At 45.5% G+C, this 18,320-nt stretch overlaps 10 protein-coding genes and 1 non-coding gene across 11 annotated transcripts; 4 read left to right on the top strand and 7 right to left on the bottom strand.

Moving 5' to 3' along the window:
- Positions 1–668: 668 nt before the first annotated feature.
- NFS1 (LALA0S03e09494g1_1) lies at positions 669–2,105 on the top strand (the record flags this gene model as incomplete). Its single annotated transcript, XM_022773489.1, has 1 exon — positions 669–2,105. One exon carries the CDS (start codon positions 669–671, stop codon positions 2,103–2,105), a length of 1,437 nt encoding a protein of 478 aa, XP_022627958.1.
- Positions 2,106–2,263: 158 nt separating this feature from the next.
- LEU2 (LALA0S03e09472g1_1) lies at positions 2,264–3,358 on the bottom strand (the record flags this gene model as incomplete). The annotated part of the gene is made up of 1 exon (XM_022773488.1): positions 2,264–3,358. The coding sequence occupies one exon, from the start codon at positions 3,356–3,358 to the stop codon at positions 2,264–2,266; it is 1,095 nt and encodes a 364-aa protein (XP_022627957.1).
- A 322-nt stretch (positions 3,359–3,680) lies between these two features.
- RLP7 (LALA0S03e09450g1_1) lies at positions 3,681–4,625 on the bottom strand (the record flags this gene model as incomplete). The annotated part of the gene is made up of 1 exon (XM_022773486.1): positions 3,681–4,625. One exon carries the CDS (start codon positions 4,623–4,625, stop codon positions 3,681–3,683), a length of 945 nt encoding a protein of 314 aa, XP_022627956.1.
- A 1,608-nt stretch (positions 4,626–6,233) lies between these two features.
- On the top strand, positions 6,234–8,807 carry RFX1 (LALA0S03e09428g1_1; the record flags this gene model as incomplete). Its single annotated transcript, XM_022773485.1, has 1 exon — positions 6,234–8,807. The coding sequence occupies one exon, from the start codon at positions 6,234–6,236 to the stop codon at positions 8,805–8,807; it is 2,574 nt and encodes an 857-aa protein (XP_022627955.1).
- A 304-nt stretch (positions 8,808–9,111) lies between these two features.
- Positions 9,112–10,023, bottom strand: LST8 (LALA0S03e09406g1_1; the record flags this gene model as incomplete). Its single annotated transcript, XM_022773484.1, has 1 exon — positions 9,112–10,023. The coding sequence occupies one exon, from the start codon at positions 10,021–10,023 to the stop codon at positions 9,112–9,114; it is 912 nt and encodes a 303-aa protein (XP_022627954.1).
- Positions 10,024–10,553: 530 nt separating this feature from the next.
- Positions 10,554–11,621, top strand: SIS1 (LALA0S03e09384g1_1; the record flags this gene model as incomplete). The annotated part of the gene is made up of 1 exon (XM_022773483.1): positions 10,554–11,621. The coding sequence occupies one exon, from the start codon at positions 10,554–10,556 to the stop codon at positions 11,619–11,621; it is 1,068 nt and encodes a 355-aa protein (XP_022627953.1).
- A 280-nt stretch (positions 11,622–11,901) lies between these two features.
- On the bottom strand, positions 11,902–13,326 carry CBF5 (LALA0S03e09362g1_1; the record flags this gene model as incomplete). Its single annotated transcript, XM_022773482.1, has 1 exon — positions 11,902–13,326. One exon carries the CDS (start codon positions 13,324–13,326, stop codon positions 11,902–11,904), a length of 1,425 nt encoding a protein of 474 aa, XP_022627952.1.
- A 391-nt stretch (positions 13,327–13,717) lies between these two features.
- Positions 13,718–15,032, bottom strand: STP22 (LALA0S03e09340g1_1; the record flags this gene model as incomplete). Its single annotated transcript, XM_022773481.1, has 2 exons — positions 13,718–14,905; positions 14,973–15,032. 2 exons carry the CDS (start codon positions 15,030–15,032, stop codon positions 13,718–13,720), a joined length of 1,248 nt encoding a protein of 415 aa, XP_022627951.1.
- Positions 15,033–15,914: 882 nt separating this feature from the next.
- LALA0_S03e09318g (LALA0S03e09318g1_1) lies at positions 15,915–16,284 on the top strand (the record flags this gene model as incomplete). The annotated part of the gene is made up of 2 exons (XM_022773480.1): positions 15,915–15,926; positions 15,997–16,284. The coding sequence occupies 2 exons, from the start codon at positions 15,915–15,917 to the stop codon at positions 16,282–16,284; spliced, it is 300 nt and encodes a 99-aa protein (XP_022627950.1).
- Positions 16,285–16,633: 349 nt separating this feature from the next.
- Positions 16,634–16,705, bottom strand: LALA0_S03e09296r. The gene has a single exon. It is a non-coding gene; the product is annotated as a tRNA-Asp (tRNA).
- A 157-nt stretch (positions 16,706–16,862) lies between these two features.
- On the bottom strand, positions 16,863–18,098 carry IDP3 (LALA0S03e09274g1_1; the record flags this gene model as incomplete). The annotated part of the gene is made up of 1 exon (XM_022773479.1): positions 16,863–18,098. One exon carries the CDS (start codon positions 18,096–18,098, stop codon positions 16,863–16,865), a length of 1,236 nt encoding a protein of 411 aa, XP_022627949.1.
- Between the last annotated feature and the right edge of the window lie 222 nt (positions 18,099–18,320).

Raw genomic sequence — 18,320 nt, 5'->3', positions numbered from 1 at the left:
TTGAATCTTATTGCAGAACTTAAAAGCAGACAAGCGAGCGAGTCGGATGCGGTGTGAAAAGCTTGCGTAGTGGGTTTAATCCGTTTTTTGAGTGTGATGACAGGAAAAACGAAAGATGTCACGTGTCACACACGACATGACTGATTAGTTAATTTGGATGACTCCGGTGAGAATGATCGCTCGCTAGAATGGTCTTTTTTCAGTGGAATCGATCGCTGAGAAATGGAATTAAATACGTTACTAGTTATTACTCGCAAATTCGAACTCTTCATGCCCGACAATCGAAGATGATCGACACTCGTAATACCTGTGGTATGCCCTCAAAGCTGTTGTCTCGTAGAGTGGGAACATAATAAAGGTCTTATCAGGCACAATAGCACCAATCGAGATGCAATACCATGCACTTTATGCTCATAGATTCATCGACTTTGCCATATATCACAATCACATGTCACCAAACTGAGGCTTTTACAGCGTATGTAGTGATATCTCAAACAATGAGTTTAATTAGTCACGTGTCGTATTCTTCTTTCAGTTTTTCTAGATAATTAGACACCCCAAAATATTTATCTGGCATTATCTTAACGCTTTAACATCTCTGCATCAAAATTATCGACGTCTTGGCCAAGAAGTTTAGAATAGTCATCAGACAACTCGCTAAAAACACAATGTTAAGGACGTTTACAAGGTCGCTGCTCGTGAGGAACCGGAGACCAGGCCTGGTGGCTAACAGGTGGTACGCCACGGCGAAAGTAGCCTTTGATGTGCCACTGGAAACGCACACGGATGTGCAAAAGGCACATGAGGACCTTGCAGAAGCCAGAACGGACTCTGCAGAAGTCGTAGAATCTGGCTCAACTGCACTCAAACATGCGTATCAAGAAAACACCGGGTTTGGGACAAGACCAATATATCTCGACATGCAGGCGACGACCCCTACGGATCCACGAGTCTTGGATACGATGCTCAAGTTTTACACAGGTCTGTATGGTAACCCACACTCAAACACACACAGCTACGGATGGGAAACCAACCAGGAGGTAGAGACGGCTAGAAAACACATAGCGGACATGATTAACGCAGACGTGAAAGAAATCATCTTCACGTCCGGAGCGACGGAGTCGAATAATACCGCTTTGAAAGGTGTTGCAAGATTCTACAGCAAGACCAAAAAACACATTATCACAACCAGAACGGAACATAAGTGTGTCTTGGAGGCCGCTAGAGCTATGAAGAATGAGGGATACGATGTCACGTTTTTGAACGTTAACGAAGACGGGCTCATCGATCTACAGGAACTAGAATCGGCAATCAGGCCGGACACTTGTCTTGTGTCGGTAATGGCTGTGAACAACGAAATCGGTGTCATGCAGCCTATCGCAGAAATCGGTGCTTTGTGTCGGAAAAAGAAAGTGTTTTTCCATACAGATGCAGCTCAAGCGTACGGGAAAATACCGCTAGACGTGAACAAGATGAACATCGATTTGATGTCGATATCCTCACATAAGATCTATGGGCCCAAGGGTATGGGTGCCATCTTTGTGAGAAGGCGTCCCCGTGTTAGACTGGAGCCTATAATCTCGGGCGGTGGGCAAGAAAGAGGGTTGAGATCGGGAACTTTGGCACCCTCCTTGGTGGCCGGATTTGGTGAGGCCGCCAGACTTATGAAACAAGAGTTCGATGCCGACTCTGCTCATGTCAAAAGGCTATCCGAAAAGCTAACGAACGGTTTGCTAGCAATTGAACACACGTCCTTGAACGGATCTCCCGATCATCGTTATCCTGGTTGCGTCAACGTATCTTTTGCATATGTTGAAGGCGAATCTCTGTTGATGGCTCTCAGAGACATCGCTTTAAGTTCAGGCTCTGCTTGTACGTCTGCTTCTTTGGAGCCATCATATGTCCTTCATGCACTAGGAAAAGACGATGCTTTGGCTCATTCTTCGATCAGATTTGGCATCGGTAGATTCACTACCGATGAGGAGGTGGAATACGTGATCAAGGCTATTACAGAAAGGGTAGAATTCCTCAGAGACCTATCACCTCTGTGGGAGATGGTCAAAGAAGGTATCGACCTCAATTCCATCGAGTGGTCGGGCCACTAGTATTTTGCAACTAGAATTAAAGACGGTGGGACTGTTGCTCCTGTTTTGTGTGCACAGTTAACACGGGATTCCTTGTATTATTCATTCTTTTTGCTGTATACAGTTTGGTACATATAACATTCATTCATCTTGTTAAAGCTTACATCAAGAACTATAATTTATGCCAACAGTTCCTTGACAGTCTTAGCAATAGCGTCTCCTACCTCAGTAGTGGAGTTAGATCCTCTGAGGTCGGCAGTTCTCAGACCAGAATCCAGAACTCTTTTCACAGCTTCTTCCACTGCAACACCTTCTTCGAATAAATTCAACGATAGTTTCAACATCATGGCTGCGGACAAAATTGTGGCAACCGGGTTTACTTTTCCCTTAGGCAAGTCTGGTGCGGAACCATGACAAGGCTCGTACAGACCGAAGGCGGTCTTAGTGTCAGGAAGCGATGCTAGCGACGCAGATGGCAGTAAACCCAAGGAACCTGGAATGACAGATGCTTCATCTGAAATGATATCACCGAAAATGTTGTTAGTGATGATTACACCGTTCAACTGAGTTGGGTTCTTGATTAGAATCATGGCTGCCGAGTCGATCAATTGATGCTGAAGGGTCAAGGTTGGAAATTCTTCCTTAATAGTCTTTTCAACAGTCTTTCTCCATAGCCTCGAAGAAGCCAACACGTTGGCCTTGTCCAGAGACCACACTGGCAAAGGTGGTTCGTGTTGAAGGGCAAGGAAAGCGGCCATTCTGGTGATTCTTTGCACCTCAGGAACGGTGTACTTTTCGCTATCCCAGGCGACACCGTCACCTTCGTCTTCCTTTCTTTCGCCAAAGTAGATGCCTCCCACCAATTCCCTCACGACAACAAAGTCAGTTCCGCGAGCGTAATCAGCCTTCAAAGGTGATAGTTCCAACAGCGATTCCGAAGCAAAGTTGCAAGGTCTCAAGTTAGCGTACAATTGCAGTTCCTTACGAATCTTCAAAAGGCCTTGTTCTGGTCTGACTTGACCTGTACCCCATTTAGGTCCACCAACAGCACCTAAAAGCACGGCATCTGCCTTTCTGGCCGCATCCAAAGAAGCATCGGGTAAAGGCTCACCAGTGGCGTCAATGGCCGCACCACCGATCAAATGGTGCTGAAACTCAAACTTGATACTTGGACGGGCTTCAGAAATCGCTTCAAGCACTTTAACGGCTTCCTGAGTAATCTCTTGACCGACATGGTCACCTGGAAGGATAACAATTTTCTTTACTTCAGACATGGCTTATTTTCTGCGCTAAGATCGAATCTTTATACGTGCAAGGATGAGTATTCAAAGCTAGATACAGGCTAAAACTAGCACTACGATAGTTGAATTGAAGATGCGAAAGATTCATCGATTACTATACATATATATGAATCTTGCAGATTTATTCAAAATCTACAGAAAACCAGACCTGTGAAAAAAATATTGAAATTGATGTGATTTTAGGCCGGTACCGGCGAAATAAAATGGTAAGAGATCGAGGAAAAAAACTCACGTGCTCTACCTCAACAGACAGAGATAGTGAAGGGTTTGCCCATCTCCTGCTGCTGTCGACAAGCTAGTTGAGCTTGGAAATCAAATTGTCAATGTCCACTTGAACCACTGGAGCTGTGGAAGCGTTGGACATCTTTAGGGCCCGTTTTTGCCATTCTCTCTGTCTGAGCTTGTGTAGTTTGCTGATGGCACTGAAACCAGAGACCTCCCTGCTGAGACGGAAGGGAAGAAGGAAGAAGTTACACTTAACAAAACCCTCGCCCAATGTGGCGATTTCGTGGATGATGTCCTCAACGCAAATGATGCCCTCAGATCCAAGGGCCTCCTCGACGACGTTGTTGTCGTTGAGAATGACCTCTCTAGATTCCCCGCCCTCAGACGGTTTCAGGAGCACCCGGCTTCTCTTGTGGATCAATGAGCGAACGGAGGCCAATGAAGGCTCTCCGATGACCACGTAGGGCGCTACCAGCTTCAGGAGCGGGTAAACCTGGGTCGAAAGACGCACGAAGACACCAGTGTTGACTTCCGAGAGTCTTAGCAGCGACAGTACCTTGTGAGCCTTCTGTGGGATCTTGGCAGCTACAGGACCACGAATACGTAGCACGAACAGTAGCGTGGGCTTGCCGTCATATATGCATTTCTCGGTGTGCAACGAGGCAGCGTCCTCATCGTCCTCGTTTTCGTCGCTCTCAGCTCCTTGGTCACCATCACTGCGGTCGCGGATTTTGAGGATGAAGTCCCGGCTCGAGGCCAAATGATGCGTTTCGCCCTTGGCACGTTGGGCTTCTAGCTTCGATACTCTTTTGATGCGTTCCTTTTCACGATCAGTCGCCAAGGTGGTCGCCACAATGGTTTCTGCTCGTTCAAACTTGTTTTTACGCGCCCGTTTTTGTTTCCCCTGCTGTTGCTTACGACGCTGGGCCAACTCTTGTTTCTCCAGACGGGTTCTATCCGCATTTCTCCGCTTGCGAAGAAGAATCTCTGGATTGGACTCTAGACCTGCGACCATGTTAGTCTGTATATGTAGTGACTAGCGACTAAAGTGCAACAGAATGTTTAAGATCGCTGTAGTCGCGGTTTATCTGAATGTCTTCTTACATCCTTCTAGAATGCTCAAGCCCATCTCATCTCATCGCTTAAAAATTTTCCAGCGATGAGGTAGAGATGAGCTTTGCATCAAGATCAATACACACCATATGACATTCATGTGACATGCACATGACAGCATTCAAAGCGTGAATAGCACATGTTACAACGTTACCAGGAGCAGTTTTGACACTCTTTATTCTCTTTTGAAGTTCCGAACGAGGCAGCCAAGCGAGCTCCTAATTCGTGGTATCATCGCGAACACACGCTTTCAACTGCTCACTTTCTATATCTGTTCAGTTCGAAATTATGAAAAATCAGAGTTCGAAAACGATGCATTGAATTGACACACACAATAAATAGCGCATAGCGAGTTAATTCCATTAGCCACGGCAAAGAAGTGTGAGGCTGTAACTTCATGATTCCCTAGTTCTTATAAGCAGTCGAGTGTCAAAACAAGATAAATCATTATACACGTCAATGTTTATTTCTCTATAGTGACATTTAAATTAATACAAAACGAAACTAAGCTCCACTAGGAAGGGATCTTCTTGAGATTCCATTCGCAAGTCGAGACATGCCCCATATCGGATGAGCTCTCCAGAGTACTGCTGCCTTTTCATTACAAAGGCTTCACATCAATGTTTATTCTATAAGTTTTTAGAAGGTAGTTCCTTCAATTCTACCTCCCTTCCTTTTGAAGACCAGTCCAAAATTGCCAGCTGGAAAAAGAACCAGTCACTCCGCTAAGAGGCCTGAGAGCTGCCCGAGCATTCTCTGCAGAAACAATAGGTCTGCTAAGGGTCTCTGGTGTAATACACACACGCTCTTATGCACTGTCGTCCGTTTTCGATCATTACAGGGTAGCCGCCCGCCACTCTAGCCAACCACAAAATCAAGGACCAAAAAAAAAACCCTGTCACGAGACATCTATCCATTTTTCTAACCATTCTTCCCCTCGATTGTCTAGTTAATGATCTACTTATTTGACTACTCGATTATCCACTCGTCTGCAAGGTCCTTAATTTCTTTTCGTCCAAAATTTTTCCACGCTCATTCAGCCCGTTCGCATCGCAGGTTGGAATTGGAATTGGAATAAAATCAAACAAAACAGAAAATGCTATCTTTCTGACTAGGGAATCAAAACTGTCAGTCGTAACTATAAGCTGGGCGTTGCTCCAATTCGTGGTAAACAACAAGATTGTAGCGCTGCTACAACCGTTCAAAAGCGACTGACATTTTTTGGCGGATTAATTTGGCAGATCAGAACTTGATCGGAACAATTAGATTTTGAGAAACGCTGAAAGCTGGTAGGGAGTGGGATAAAAGGAGAGTCCCAAGAGTTTCTAATATTTGTGCGAGAAGCGTGGTTTTTGTTGTATCCAGGTTACGGCAGACAAACTCGACATATAAGGGCTTGATCCGGAGCCGGCGGTCGAGAAACACGATCCATCTGAGGGTCATCTCAATTTCGATCTAGAGTTACACCTCGTTCAAAGTAAAGGCTGCAGGCGCGACTCGGATCCCCAACATGAGTGACCAGCATGGGACTGGCGTGGGTGACAAGCGTCTTCATCCGCATCTTCAGCCATTGCAGTCTAAACCTGATGTTTTGGACGGCACTAGCAGCGGTATGAGCAGCACAGGAGCGAGAATCCACGACCCCACAGCGTCGAGTAGCAGCAGCGGCTCACTGACCTCATCACGTCCTGCAGAATCTGTTCCTCTGCTAGGTAACGGACTGCATGGATCGCACCTACACCAGCATCAGCAAGAGCTGCAACCCCATCTGCATCAGCGGCCACAACAGCGTTTGCATGAGCAACAGCATCAAGAACAGCGACTTCAACAACAACAACAACAACAACAACAACAACAACAGCCGCAACAACAACAACAACAACAACAACAGCAACAACAACAACAACAACAACAACAGCAACAACAACAACAACAACAACAACAACAAGAGCGACTGCATTTGCAACAGCAGCCGCAATTTCAGCCGCATATCCCGCATCAGCATCTTCAACAACAGCAGCAGCAACAGTATCAACAACAGTATCAGCAGCAGCAGCAGCAGCAGCAGCACCATGTTGATCAACAACAACCGTTTCAACAGACGCAATCAAATTATATGTCTGCTGGTTTCCCACAATATCAAAGAACGTATGCGTCCACTTACGGCTTGCAAATGACAGCAGCAGCAGCAGCAGCAAAGCAGCAACCAATGGCTCCCTATGGCACAAGCTACAATTCACCTATGGGCCCTGGATACCTACCGAGCCCCATCCCTCAACCTTTGCCGAACGACAAATCGCTCGAAGCCCACCGCGGCTACCAGCAGCAGTTTCCAATTTTTCAGGCGAGTCAACCTCATTTTTCTCCCCCTTATGAACCAATTGACAAGAAACGTACTTTCGTAGAGTATGCAGACGCTCGTCCAGAGGTGTCAAAGGCAAGAATTAGTGTGCCGGGTGGCAAGAAAAATGGCAACGAAACCATGCTGAGAGAGTTGGCAGCGAGAAACAAGACGAAATCGCTTCCAGAGTGTGCTTTAACAGTTCGTGAAGCCGAAATTGCGGTTCTCAATATGGATTCCTCTACCCACAATAAGTCCGACATTCAAGCTGCAGAACAGACTCGTGAACGCGAGAGACAAGTCTATGCCTTAACATGGTTAATGGCTGCTTGTGTAGGAGAGAAAAATAGTTTTGTTCCCCGAGGTCGAATCTTCGCGCAATATGCGGCATCTTGTGCACAGAATAACTTAAAGCCGCTTTCGCAGGCGACATTGGGCAAACTTATCAGAATTCTTTTCCCTGGTCTTACCACTAGGCGTTTGGGTATGCGTGGTCAGTCCAAGTATCACTACTGCGGCCTGAGTCTCATAAGCCCATCTCGGTCTACCTCCCCCAAATTGCTTTTAGCAGACTCTAACTTGTCACAAGTAAACGGAACCAGCCGCGAAGAGAATGTCAGTGAGTCATCGAATAGCGATGCTGAAAGCAATCGCAATTTAGATGACAGTTCTCACTACCAGGTGATCCCTCCAACGGCTTTGTCTCCTTCAAGGTCGCCACCTGTTATTTTTCAGCACAACAATAGGAGTAATGCAGACAGTTGGAATGACGCCGTTTCTTGGGATTCTCTCAAAGTCATAGAAGAGGTCTGTCGCAATGGTTCAGCTGTTGATATCAATCTGCCCTTGGATATTCCCTCCATTAATACCTACGTGCCGCAAAATACTGATATTGATATAGCCACATCACTCGAGTGCATCTACAAGGCTCACTGCAACACCATTCAAGAAAACATCAGGTTTGCGAAGTTTGATGATTTAACAAATACTCTAGAGTCGTTCAGCTCTAGTTCCATTTCTCCTCCAATGTTCGATCTGTACATTTCGGATCACTTGTACGATTGGGTAAATCAAGCGGATATTGCAACACATAAGACTGCTGTCAGATCCTTGACGAAATTCATAAAGGAGTCTGCAACAGTGCCGCCCTCTGTGTCTGAAAAGCTTATAGAATTCTCCCACTCCTACCCGGAAATGATATCATCCGCTAATATCGACCTTCCCGTACCCATGGTGAAGAGTAAGGTTTTGATTGCCAAGAAGTTTTCTAGATTGGTTAAACGCACGACTAGGGTGATCCGGACCGCCAAAAGTGCTTCGAAGATTTACAAAACCCCTTCTCCAAGGGTGGAAATGTATCAGGATTGGAAAAAATTCATTAACGTTCCTGATATTTGTCGATCGGAACTCTATTGCTGCAACAATGATGAGATCATCTTAAAAAAGGTAGCAACCTTCATTTCAGGTGCCATCGATAGCTTTTTTGATTGTGATGAGCACTTGCTTAGTGAGAACTTTGCGATTGACTTAGCAATCCGAATTTTGTCCTTTCTCATCAAGATTCGAGACCAGCCAGTTGCCGTTATAATGGCAAATGCCAATGTCTTTACGACTGGTGTCATCCGTGAATTGAGCATCATGGGTTCCGAGCATGCAGGTTCCTGGTGGGTCATAAAGACCTTCATAGACGAATGGCTATACTGGTGCGATGAAGCGGGCAGTTTTTTGATATCGCCCGTTTAAAGTTGTCGAACACTTAATGTCCCCGGTTGCTTATTGCTGTACGATTGCAGGCCTGGCCCTGTTTTGAATATGCAGGACATTGAATGATGCTGAATTTATTGATGTTTAGCGGCTAGCACTAAGCTCACGCCGTGCGTTCCCCCACAAACGATTGCTGGGAACAATGAAAAACTGTACCATACCTTTGATTTTTTTCAACCCCTTTGATCTTAAAAAGCATAAGAAACCATGTTTAATGGTTGTAATTTTATATACACTCTGATTTATGTACAGTAAAGTATTGTGACTATCTCTACAATGCTCTTTATACGTCATTAAGAGCTACACATATAGCGCCCTTGTGGTGTCCACCGTACTGTCTAACAATCTCCCTTGTAGATAGGTCCCACAATCTTACATAGTGATCGGAGCATGCTGTGACGAGATACGCAGAATCTGCGCTAAATGCGCAATCCCAGACCCATCTTTGGTGTCCGTCAAGGGTGGTCTCTAGCTGGAAGTTATCGTCGATAGACCAAACTCGAGCAGTATGGTCTGCAGAACACGTTGCTAGATGTTTCACGTCTGATGACAGTAAAACTCGAGTTATGTATTTCGCATGCGACCGGAACTTTGTCACCGGCTTAGGTGTTGTAATGTCCGTTTGGTTTGGCATTTGCCAAACGTAGCAATCGCCCCTGTTGTTGCCTGCAACGAGCATGGAGCCATCGCTCGCGACCGAAAGTGACTGCAAAGGCGTGTCGTCTTCTGGAGTGAGCTGATGGACACATTGGTTTTCGCCCAAGTCCCAGATTCGAATATTGCCGTCCTGGTCGCATGAAATAAGTTCTCCTTGGTTTGGGTGAATTTGAACCTCGTTGACAGCGGCGTTATGCTTATAGTTACGTTGAACCGATGGCGCACGTACGTCCCATACTTTGATAGTGCCGTCTTCACTGGACGACACCATCCACTTATTTTCTTGTTGGAATGCAATGGACGTTACGTTGCCCCGATGGCCTTCGAACGAGGCAACCGGATTTGGATTTGTCGTGCGGATGTCATACAGCCGCACGTTTAAATGCCCTGCTGCGGCCAAAAACCGTTTATCTGACGAAATTTCCAGCCTATTCACCTGTGAGTCAGCATGCTGGATAGTTCTCGAGCATACCCCTGTCAGAGCTTCCCAAAATCGGATGGTATGGTCATAGCCAGCTGATGCAAGAATCACGGACATTTAAGTCGACAGCCTAACCTTGTTTATAGGCTTTTTTCTTCTTTTTCAAGACTATGATACCCACAATGTTTGACAAATAAAGCTCGAGCCTCAGAGGTTTCTTCAACACCCTCCTATTTCGCTTGTTGGGATGGGTTGATAGAATGCCATCAAAGTTCCCTAATCTTTAGACCAAAAAGCCTTTAAAATTTCAAACCGTTTCGTCAAAAGTGCTATCAACACTTTTTTCGGATTTCTAGAAAGTTCCAGTAAATATGTCTGAATTTGAACTCAAGGTATATAAAGGAGTCGAAACTCTCGGTCAGGGACGTCCAGACTTTACAGGTACGATCGTGAACCTCGGTTTTAACGAAAAGGACAGCAACTAGGAGACATAACACAACTAAGGGCTCGCAGTTCTTCAAAAACAGTCATCTTCTGTTACTACGACACTTTCCATAAAGCTCGCAAATAATCCGAAAACACCAGATTACGGTTCGAACACGATAGTAAGGCATTGATCCAGGTTTAATAACACATTATAGAATAATATGGTGAGGGAAACCAAACTTTACGATTTACTTGGTGTTCAGCCTTCAGCAAACGAAACTGAATTGAAAAAAGGGTACCGCAAAGCGGCCCTAAAATATCACCCAGATAAACCTTCCGGTGATGCAGAAAAGTTCAAAGAGATCTCAGAAGCGTTTGAGATTTTGAGCGACCCTCAAAAACGTGAAGTTTACGATACATATGGGTTAGAGGCCTCTAGAAACGGAGGACCGGCTTTTGGTGGGGCAGGTGCTGCTGGCGGCGCAGGTGGTCATCCCGGTGCTGGATTTGGAGGAGCGCATGCGTTTTCCAACGAGGATGCTTTCAATATTTTCTCCCAATTCTTTGGCGGCGGCGGTGGCGCTGGCGGTGCTTCACCCTTTGGTGCCTCATTTGGCGGTGCTGAAGACTCGTTTGGCGGTTTCAGTAGTGGCGGAGGGTTCCCTGGTGGTGGCCATGGCGGGTTCCCTGGTGGAACCAGCTTTCGTTCTAGCAGCGGAATGCCCGGTGGATTTCAGTCTGGGGCTTCATCACCTCCTCCTGAAGAAAAAACTGTTTTGGTGAATTTGCCCGTTAATCTTGAGGATCTTTTCCAAGGTAAGAAGAAATCGTTTAAAATCACACGTAAGGGTCCCGGTGGCACTTCCGAGAAACAGCAGGTTGATATCCAGCTCAAACCAGGCTGGAAAGCAGGCACTAAGATTACCTACAAAAACGAAGGAGACTACAACCCACAAACCGGCCGCAGACAAACAATGCAGTTCATCATACAGGAAAAGCCTCATGAAAGGTACTCGAGGGACGGAAATGATCTCATATACTCCTTGCCTTTGACTTTCAAAGAATCGCTTCTCGGATTTAACAAAACTATACAAACCATTGATGGCAGAACGTTGCCCATCTCCAGAGTTCAACCAATTCAACCAGCAGATGAATCAAAATATCCAGGCCAGGGTATGCCAATTGCCAAAACGCCATCACAGCGCGGTGATCTGATAGTCAAATACAAGATTGACTATCCTGTTTCATTGACTGCTGCTCAAAGAAGCGCAATCTTAGAAAACTTTTGATTTTGCGAATCAACAACGTTGTATCATATACATGTCATCATAACGACTAAGCATAACTTCTACATCTCATATATCACTACTGCATATTTTTCGTAAACGGGACTTCTCAACATTGGATGTGTCGTCTAGATCCAAATCGACGAGTCAGACTTTAGCGGCGGAGGTAACCTAACTGCCAATATCAGGGTGACACTAATTAACATTAAGAAATACAGGGGACAATATGTATATGTGTAGAATAAAAAAGCTTCGATAAATGCAACTGGTATTGATTGTGACCTTATTTCTTGGACTTCTTCTTTTTCTTCTCAGAAGTTTCCTCGTCTTCAGCCTTTCTCTTCTTTTCTTTCTTTTCCTTCTTTTCCTTCTTGTCCTTCTTGTCCTTCTTTTCCTTCTTTTCCTTCTTCTCCTTTTTCTCAGAGACCTCGTCGTCACTCTTGGTTTCTTCTACCACAACTTCAGTCTTGACTTCCTTGACTTCCTCAACAGGGACCTCAGGTGTCTTGGATGTGGCTGGGACAGCAGCGGTCTGTTCGGCCTCAAGAGACACGTAGGACTTCTTCCAATCTTCTGGGGTTTGCTCGTTGGCTCTACCGTATTTGTCAAGTTTACCATCGGCCTTCATCTGCTTCTTCTTCTGAGCGACTGGTCCTAGACCCCATCTTCTGGGGTACAAGTCTCTTTCCATAATGCAACGCTTTACCTTAGCAACAACGCCGTGGTCGCAAGTGGCCAAGTCGACAGTGGACATTTGTGCAATGGCAATTGCAATGGCCTCACCTTTCGTGGTCATCAAAACGACTTCATCGTATAGCTCGATACCCTCTTCGTAACGAAGAAGACCTGGGATCATAAGCTTGGCACCGTAGCAGACGGCGTTGACAGCAGAGTCCTTGACCACGATTCTCTTATAACCCACTAGCAAAGTTTCCAAAGGTTTGATAATTCTTCTCAAGTAGCTTTCGTCTCTAGTGTTGTCGTACACCCATTGGGCATCCATAACGTCATGCAATGTGACTAGGTCGTCATTTTCGGACATGGCACCAGATCTGACACGACGAAGTTCTTGCATGTGGCCTCCTACACCGAGCAACATACCCAAATGCACACAAAGTGTACGCATGTACGTACCGGCTTCGCAAGAGGCCCAGAATACACCTAGGTTCCTACTGGAGTCGAACTCGATTAGGTTGGAATCGTAGATGGTACGCACACGGAGCTGACGCTTGACAGCAGAGATCAATGGTGGTCGTTGGAAAAGCGCACCCGTGAGGTTTTCAAGGCCTCTGGCCAACTCTTTGTCGTCCTTCAACGCATCGTGCAGTCTGACGATACACACGTACTCTTTACCTGCACCTTGTTGCGATTTCACCAATCTCGTGGCTCTGTCCACACACACGATCAAACACCCGGTAACCTTTGGATCCAAAGTACCGGAATGGCCAGTCTTTTCACTACGTAGAATACGCTTGACCCACGCAACAACTTCGTGCGACGATGGGTTTGATGGCTTGTCCAGGTTGATTACACCAGAACTGATGTACGACTTCAAGTCTCTCTTGTGAGGCGAAGATCCGTGAGGAATAGGAGTGTAATGTCCACTTCTCACCAAAAGTTTGTCGTAGTTTTTCAGCAGCAGAGGCCACTCGCTGGCGTCCGTAGTGGGCGCAACGTTCTCGGGCTTGATCATGTATTCGTCCGACATTCCTCAAGTAAAAATCAACGGTGCGAGAGCTTGAGTATCGACTCTAGTTCCAAGACTTTGAGAGAAAAGCTTATGGATGCTTCAAATCGACAAATAACCTTCTCAAGTAACCATTCATCTCATCGGAAAATTTTTTGGTTTTTTCACCAGGCCCTGAATGAAAAAAAATAATGAAATATTCAAGAATCATGTGACACAACGTATAACATGATCATATTATTCCCTCGTGACCATTGATGACATAATCATGGTCACAGGGTTCTGGCTTGATCGTCTCATACGAGGTGGAGCTTGGCGGCTAAACGACTGGGTATCCATCGATTTGTTTCTCCCTCTTTGGGCTCAGTTTCGTTCTGGTTCTCATTCTGGTTCTTTGAAGACACTACCACCACTAGCTAGAGACTCTTGAGGTTATATTGTTCATGTGAAGGCGTAGCATAAACTGGTCGCGCGCCAGTGATCGAACTTTGCGCAAGAAGACTTCAGGAGCCAAAACGTTCTGGTAAGCCAGTCTACTAAGCGCATTGATGGTGTCTGTCACAGCATGGTCCTGAGCCACTAGGTTTCGCAGTTGTTTGACCCCAGCAGCTTCGGGAACAAGCATCGAGCTCAAGTCACACTCAGGCCCGTAGTTTTGCACGTAATACTGCGCCTTATCGAGTTGCTCACGGACCAAACGCAACCCACTTGAGACCGAAGCATGTCTTTCGGATACAGCGGCCTCTTTCTGATCCAGCACAGCCTTTTCTTGCTCACATATATTTCCGAACTGGGCTGTAGCGTTTTGAACCGCAAACATACGCGTGCGTAAGGCTTCTGCGACATTTTCCCGGTCTTCTTTCGCCAGAGCCGCGACCAGATGACGCAAGCGGCTCAATGCATCGTCATAGCTCGAAACCTGTTGACTATTAGCGTCAAGATCCATAATATTTGGAAGCTCTGGCTCAGGTTGTGGTTGAATGACAGGAGGAACAGATTGCGCAGTAGAATGTGCTGTAGATTGTGCAGCAGAGGGTGCTGTGGAGGGAGGTTTTGGAGGCAATACCGGTGCTGCGTCATCGAGCTTGACATTGCCCATGGATTGGCTAACTTGATCAACAGACCCTAATACCGAGGATCCTATGGCGACGGGCACTTCTGGCAAATCCATACGTTTTGGTAGTGGTGGACTTTGCTCAAATCCTGGCTCCAACCTGAAAAAAGGTGGATTTTCCATTATTGTGGAGTTGAGTAAAAAGGCCAAATCTCGCAAATTGCAGGAATCTGGGTTCCAAGATTCCAACATGGGCAATCGGAAACGTCCACTAGAGTCCACAATGCCTCCCGGAACCATTTTTTCGTCTTGCAGTGCGTCGAAATCCACGAAGATGTAAGGTGCCAAAATTGGATACTCTCTTGGAATCCAAATTAACACTGGCACGGAAACAGGGACCTGATCGCTACTAAAACGTCCATACAAACATAGCAACAGCTGGGTCTTTCCTTGTGAGTCTGTGAAGACTTTGGTGCGAGGTCTTACGTTGCGAAATTCACTTAACGTGTACATCACGTCCCTGAACGTTGTCCTGGCATCGTAATACTGCACAACTATTTGTTAGTATAGCGCTGACGACAGTAGACCCCGTTGCGAAAAAAATTGTCCATACCGGTTGTGTTACTTTGAACAGCCAGTCAACCACGGGTGGCGGTAAGTTGAGCGCTTCCATACGGGTTCTTGTGATGCCATGAAGAAGTTCAAACTTATCTGGCGTGCGTGTGAATTCTTATATGGTAGGTTATATATATACCCTGTAAACTAAAGGATAGCACCAGATCACTTGCGACGAAACAATAGAGATATGATTTATAGTTCTAGAGGTGTTGGATGGTTGAGCTCATCGACACTGGATTAGTATTGTCCTCCTTTACGGATGTCTTCCATTCTTCATGCGGTTTAGAAATTTCTAATTTTCGATGCTCCGGGATTTTATTTGCAATGCTCGTAAGGACCAGTTTCACGGGACATGATCAAGATAATTCCGTATCACTGAGGATTATCGTTGAGGAACTTAAGTTCTAACACTTTTCTCAGCGTTCTGTTCTGTTGATTTTGACCAAACGTTCGAATGATGTCAGGTTAGTACAAAGTGATATACGTATCAATACCATCGGTATGCTGAATTCAATAGGTATATGGCCATCTAGCCACCTTGTCGACCGACTCACTTAACAATCTATTTCTCACTCATACGTCTTCGGGCACATTGTCAGACTCCAGAAAATATTCTATCTCGGAATCTCTCTGGTAAGCTTCTTTTATAAAACGGAAACCGCGGGAATAAAGGGTGGAAATTGCAACAGACAATGCAACCAGCGATGGCAAATAATTTGACTACATCATAACGAAATAAATGGATTGTTGTGTCAATATAAAGAAAAACGCAACATGCGAATACACCCATACACCGCGTAGAAAAAATCACATGACAGAATCTCTAATCGGTCATATATAATATTTAAATTAAAATTGAACATTTCCTTTAAAGGTTCCAACCTATCATTTTCGGACCTTGGACGTTTTCGACAAGAAAGTCTACAGTATCATACTTATGAGTTTGTATGTAATGGTCTCGAAACTTAGAAACACTGCCTTCGTTTGATTTCGACTCGTACTAACTTTTAGTCCCTCAGTTTTACCGTTGTAGCAGCCTTTCTGGCTGTTTCTTTGTTCAGCGTTGTGTTCTGGTTTTTAGCCCCCAAAGAGAATCGGACGTATGTGTGATTATGATACTTGGTGTCTTTTTTTACTTCGGCCTGTCGTGGGCGCGATTTCTTGATGTTGTCAATCAATTACTAACCGGTTTTGTTTACCAGAGTATGGAGAAGTACTGTCATTTTATCTTTAGCCATGATGTTCTTAATGTGGGCATTCACATATCTCGCACAATTGCATCCGTTGGTTGCACCTCGGCGTTCTGATTTGAGACCAGAGTTTGCCGAGTAGGCAGAACTGCGAAATCGGCGGCGAGATATGCGTTTACAGGCCAGAAATACAGGTTATTTGGACCCGAACTCGTACGTGTGTTTTAGATAAAAAGTAAAAAAAAGAATAAAGGTTATGTTATAAAGAATCTGATTTGACTCATAAATAGACAATGTGTTTTTGATGTTCGTTGGCCAATTTGGCTCTGCACAAACGGCCAAGATAGGCCACCCAGCAGATCCGTAACATTGGCGTGTTGGGAGGAACTGACGGTGGAAAAGAGGTCACAGAGTGTATGCGTTTTTGGTAGAGAAAGTGCATCGAGGGTTAGCGAAAAAAATTAGACTCCGCGACGGGGAATTGAACCCCGGTCCCGGGCGCGACAAGCCCGAATTCTAGCCACTAAACTATCGCGGATTTCGATGTGAGTTCGGTGAACGAGTAGAGATTAGTACGTCACCGAGCACCCCCTCTCAAATGCTCCTCTCATCCTATCGTACCGCTTTCAGCTGACATTCCCTTAGCCTCCGCAGCCCACGTAACATAGTCGAAATCGACGCTAGGCATTCATAATTTATGAGGGCGCAAGAAAGCCACCACTAAGGCGCCGCTCGACTGCGTCAATAAACTCTTCAGTCGTGACGTAGCTCGAGCGGTCAGTTTTTCCAACCATCAATGCCAAATCCTTGGTCATGATGTTGTCTTCCTGCACAGTGTCTATTGTAGCTTTCTCTAACGTTTCTGCAAACTTGATAACGTCAGGAGTTGCATCTAGCTTTCCCCTCTGGATAAGACCTCTGGTCCACGCGAAAATTGAAGCTATCGAGTTCGTTGAGGTTTCTTTACCTTGCTGGTATAACCGATAATGCCTTGTGACCGTGCCGTGTGCAGCTTCGCTTTCGAATGTCTTACCATCAGGTGTCACAAGCACAGAGGTCATCAAACCTAAAGAACCGAATCCCTGTGCGACAATATCTGATTGCACGTCCCCATCGTAGTTTTTCATAGCGATAATAAATCCGCCTGATGATTTGAGCATTTGTGCTACCATATCATCAATAAGCCGGTGTTCATACCATATTCCTAGCTCCGTAAATTTCGATTCGTAATCCCTGGCGTACATACCTTCGAAAATGTCCTTGAACCTACCATCGTAGCTCTTTAGAATCGTGTTTTTGGTAGTAGAATAGAGCGGCATTTTGCGTTGCAAAGCCAGCTCAAAACTGGCCCGCGCAAAGCCTTCAATGGATTCTGTGGTATTGTACATTGCCATTGCTACTCCGCCCGTCGTAGGGAAGTTGAAAACGTTGAAATCCAAATCGTGGTCACCGTTTTTGGACTTGAAAACCAATTTCAGCTCACCCTCACCGGGAATCACGACATCAGTGGCTTTATACTGGTCCCCAAAAGCGTGCCTACCTATCACTATTGGTTTTGACCATTTGGACACAAGCCTTGGTATTTTAGGGATTACTATCGGTTCTCTAAACACGGTTCCTCCTAAGATATTTCGGATTGTGCCGTTGGGCGATTTCCACATTTTTTTGAGCTTAAATTCTTCCACACGAGCTTCATCAGGCGTGATGGTAGCGCACTTGACCGCCACGCCGTATTTCTGGGTGGCAAGTGCCGAATCTGTTGTGACTTTGTCATCTGTAGCGTCCCGGTTTTCAATTGAAAGATCGTAGTACAGTAAATCGACATCCAAGAATGGAATAATCAGTTTTTCGCGAATCAGTTGCCAAATGATCCGGGTTTGTTCATCTCCGTCCATCTCCACAAGCGGAGTTTTCACCTTGATTTTTGTCATAGTGTATTTATGTTGGAGCTAAGGACAGATAGCGGCTTATTGTTGTAGTTGAGTCGTTGCAGCTAGCACCAAAAACACTACCGCCGTGAACTTCAAGCCGTTACATCTGATCTCCTCCCTTACCGAAAATGCTACCCTTTATATACGATTGGCTTTTATGCAGTCTTTGACTTGTGGCTGACCTGTATGGTGCTCGGACTGGAGGACAGATGGATTAAAGGG

The sequence above is a fragment of the Lachancea lanzarotensis genome, scaffold LALA0S03 (genome assembly GCF_000938715.1).
Source record: "Lachancea lanzarotensis genome assembly LALA0, scaffold LALA0S03, whole genome shotgun sequence".
NCBI classification, from domain to species: domain Eukaryota; kingdom Fungi; phylum Ascomycota; class Saccharomycetes; order Saccharomycetales; family Saccharomycetaceae; genus Lachancea; species Lachancea lanzarotensis.
The sequence above is the reverse complement of the archived record's forward strand: the minus strand, read 5'-3'. Positions and strand labels throughout refer to the sequence as shown.